At 35.4% G+C, this 4,451-nt stretch overlaps 1 protein-coding gene across 1 annotated transcript in view; it reads left to right on the plus strand.

Annotated features, from left to right (window-relative positions):
- The first annotated feature begins 3,361 nt into the window (after positions 1-3,361).
- Positions 3,362-4,451, plus strand: part of LOC107082121 (SWI/SNF complex subunit SMARCC2-like) — a 17,834-nt gene continuing 16,744 nt past the window's right edge. The window contains 1 exon segment of the mRNA XM_015370633.1: positions 3,362-3,492. Coding sequence (XP_015226119.1) covers positions 3,382-3,492 — 111 coding nt within the window. The 5' untranslated portion in view covers positions 3,362-3,381.

The raw sequence follows: 4,451 nt of genomic DNA on the forward strand, positions 1-4,451 counted from the left end.
ATATATATATATATATATATATATATATGTTATGAATACATCAGTTTTACAGTAAACAAGAGTACTGTTTAGAGTCCACTTAAATGTGTAGAATATTTTTCTCTCAATGTATGTAACGTATCTTGAAGGACGCCATAGTGGCTGTTAGATAGAAATTCCTGATGAAAGGCAAATTTATAGCAGCTCTGGTAGAAGGTTTGTCAAGGTCTTAAGGTGTTATTTAAATTGAGTTTGTGGATAGCCTTGGGTCCTCTTGCAACATCTATACAGATATCTTAGGAAGGCCAGAAGCAGGGTTTTTGAGCACATTGCCTGCGGCTATTATTATACTTAGGAAATATTGTGTATTTTAGCTGAAGTGAAACAAAGAAAATTAGCTTCTCTGACCCAACTTCTTTGATTTGGGGGGCACATTCTTGTTAAGCATTAAGTTTCAGCAGAGAGCTCAACACATTCCTGCGACAAATATAAAAATGTTGGAGAAATGTCAGAATTACAAGCAGAACAACCCGTGAGAAGGTGGCTCTCCCCCATTAAAATGCTTGTTTCCTCTCTTTCTGCTACCTCCACTGTCGACACGGTCACCCTGTGAAAATGAAACACTGGAACATAAAAAAAGAAGATCTTGCCACCTTAGAATAAAAACAAGGAGATGGATTTTTAATTAAAGGTGAGAGGTAATACTCTTCTGGGGTGGGGGGGTGGTTCTTGCAGAATGGGGTGTAGATGACTGGTTTGAGAAATGCCGGACTGCAGCACCCCTCCCTACTTCCTAGTACTCTAGCCACCTTACCCCTTTCCTCTAACTCCCAGCGCACCCTCCCCTGCACATTCCAGCGTTCGGTTAATTGGACAGGGAGAGTGGGCTGAGGAGGGAAGCGTTCAGGCCCATTAGCAATCCTCCTGTGGAAGGCTGAACCAAGAGGATCACAGACTCACAAATAGGGGGATTAAAATAATCAATAGGTTTCTCTCTCTCTTCTTCGGCACAAATGATGGGTGGATGGCACACACACACACTTATACAGATATGCACACGCACACACGTTCAAGAGCAAATACAAACACACCAAGAGTCTGAGGAATACTAGTTCAAGGAGGAATTCTCTCCTCTCAGTGTCGTCTGTGGTTTTTTTACACACACACACCCACACACTTTCACACAGCTATAGTCTGTTAATGAGGGTTAATTTTAACCTCCGCCAAAATGAGGACCACTGTAAAGGTCATACAAATGAAAATAGCCTCATATCAGAGATGTATTTTTTATGCGCTTTTATTATTTTTGTATCTTTTGTTTTCAGTTTGTTTTAAAATAATAATAAAAAGATTAGTTTTAGTTTGTTTGTAATAATATTAATGTTAGTAATAGTGTTGATATTAAAGAATTTTGAGCAAATAATAAAAAAAAATATGAAGGATTTGTTTTTCCTTTTTGCTGGTACACAAATAATTATTTTACATTACTTTTTTTGTATTTGTCTCTCAATTGTTCACTCCCAGATTCTTCAAAGGGCAAACATAGCAAGTATTTCCTTAAATACAGTATCATAAACTTTTTTTATAGAAAACTTTTTTATGAATGATTCATTTTATTTTGTCTCTTTTTACCAATCTGTAATGGGAGCAATTGGTCTGTAATATAAAAGAAACATTTTAAATAACTAGTGAATCCAACTTATTCTATTTTGTTTCGTCCATCATAGGCATAACCAGGTCGACATAATTAAAAATACAAGCATTACGCCTAAGGAATGTAGCACAGGGCTGTCATAGAGCTAGGTTAAAATTTCTGTGAAAACATTAAATATAACAACAAAAGCTTTTCTATCAGCCTTCAGTTTGTACAAATTAAGACCATTTTTTTCTTATTTGCTTGTTCAAGTACTTTCTGTGTTTTCTTTTATTTGTTTGTTTCCTGCTCTAATAGACAAAGCAGGTTTAATTGTTGCTGTTATAAGTAAAAAGTGGTGTCTTTCTTTAGCTGCTGACATGTTGTGTAACAGATTAAAACTTTACGTTTAATACGTTTTAATATTACAAACTCAACCAGAGCAGATCTTCTTTTTTTTCCTTTGATTGAGAACCTTAATCATTCCTGACAAATCCAATCATGCAATTTCAGATAAAATAACAGTAAGGAAGGGATTTATTGTTTTTCTTTATGAGCCTTAATAAGAATCTCCATTATCTCTATTATCTCTGCTTTATTTAAGCTAATTTTGTTGCAAATAGGATGCTGAACATTGATAATCAACCAAGCATGCTCAATCAAAGTATCACGAAAGACATTGCATTTCATTTCTCTTTTCTTAAGAATTGTAATTCCTTTCTAGAAACGTCACATATTAATATTGTAGTGTTAAAATAAATACCATAATCTGCAACTATAGGTTGCAATCAACAAAGTCATCCCTGTGGTGTTTGTATGTATGGATAGTTAGATTTGCTGTTCAGAGACCAGTAATGAAAAAAAATGCAAGTGATTTTCTTTTTCCTCTTTTAGTAACATAAAGCAATGACAAATAGACATAGGACTTTTTTTTTTTTTTTAAATGCTCAACCTGAGGCCATCAGAAGCGGTGATTGTAAAAGCATTTCTTCTGTAAATCTAAATGATGTCTTAACCTGATGGTGAAGGCAAAGCACTCACCTTTAATATTGTTGGGGAATAATGTCGATGGACAAAGATCTTTCTACCTTGATGGGTTGTTTTAGGTGTAATTTTAGAAATTGATTAATTTTCTTATTTTGCTTATTAGTCCTTATTTAAACATGAGAAGAATATCTAAAAAAAAATGAAAAAGACAGACCACTAAAAAGAAAAAATGGCAAGTATATTTTTATTTATTATTTCTAATGATTATTTGTATTTTACTGCTCCCCAAGCAGATGGGTTGAATGCAGAGAGTTAATTTTTTACATTGTGAGATCTATAAAGTTCAATTTCTATCCTTCTTCTTTTCTATTCAAAGGCCTACAAATGTCTAGAGTATCTTATTGTTTTTCCCGTAATGAAATTTCATTCTTTACTATTTGTTTAAATGAAAAAAATATATATATGTGCAAAATAAATGAATACTTTGTAATTTTCCTGTTACTTAAATTATCTTAATCCTAAAAATGACTTGTAGAGTCTTTGTTTTTAATGTTGTAATAATTATCCGATCCGAGTATTATCAGAGTGATACATTTATTTCTTTTACCGGAAGCCTCTAGTTTGACCCGAGACGCACGATTAAAAAACATTATCTTCACAACGTCGCCCCCTGCTGTATTTCCGCTGTCATCACAGCATCCGCTTCAGCCAGCAGATGTAAAATAGCGCGCCCTGGCCGCTGGGTGGCAGAGGCAACGTCAACTGGTTTTCTGCAGACAAAGATGGCGGTGCGGAAGAAGGACGGCGGCCCGAATGTAAAATATTTCGAAGCGTCTGACACCGTTTCCCAGTTTGATAATGTCCGCGTTTGGCTGGGAAAGAATTATAAAAAGGTACTGAGCGCACGTTTTGTAAGCATGCACACAGAGCTTTATTTTTCTTCGTCACCCTGAAACAGAGCAGAGGCAGTGACAAAGAGAGGAGGGAGGGTGCTGCTGCTGCTGCTGCTGCTGAGCGCCCAGCTGTTTGATTCACAAAAGGATGCTGAACCAACTGCTGCCGCAGATGCTGCTGCTAACCGCGGCGTGTACTTACGCCTGGGAAGCTGAAATGACGAAAATCCTTTACATGATCTGACCCTAGGAGTTAGAGTGTAGAAAGATAAATGTGATTTTAGCCTGGCAGAAGACAAGCTAGCCAGCTAATCGGCTAACGGTTAAAGCAGCTCGGATCCAGATGTTGGCCCTATGGCGCGGCTCTGTGACTGAAGTCATGAACGAGGGGGCTTGATTACAGCGACTATTCATCTTTTTTAAAGAGGTTAACTGTGATAAAACTTGAAAAACAGTCCTTAGACTATAGATATTGCCCTTACCACATTTTTATTCTCATCATGATGTAATATCTTCAATATTAAACGTAAAAGGGTTGATACTTCTACACTGTAAAATGGGACATGTTTATTTAATTAGGATTTAATACCTTCCCACTAAAACCAGTATCCTAACCCTGCTAGTTCAAATAAAGGGTAATTACAAAAGGACAAAAAGAAAACTCATTTATTTAGCTTTTATTGCCCTTGGTTAATTTTTTAAAGCCATGGCAACTAAATATAAATAATTTGCTTATTTTTATTATATGTACTATTGTAACTTTGTTTAAATTTTAAAATAAAAAAACAACACTTTTTTTTTTTTTTTTAAGATGTTATAGTTAAGACACTCGTCAAACATTCACTTAAGGGAATAGGTACATATTGCATGCTTCTCTCACAAAAAGCATTTGGTTTGCAACCAAAAGACAGAATAGGCTTGGGAAAAAGAAAAATATTTATTGCACTAATAGTTTAATG

This window comes from Cyprinodon variegatus, unplaced genomic scaffold (genome assembly GCF_000732505.1).
Source record: "Cyprinodon variegatus isolate N-32 unplaced genomic scaffold, C_variegatus-1.0 Scaffold47, whole genome shotgun sequence".
Classification (NCBI taxonomy): Eukaryota; Metazoa; Chordata; class Actinopteri; order Cyprinodontiformes; family Cyprinodontidae; genus Cyprinodon; species Cyprinodon variegatus.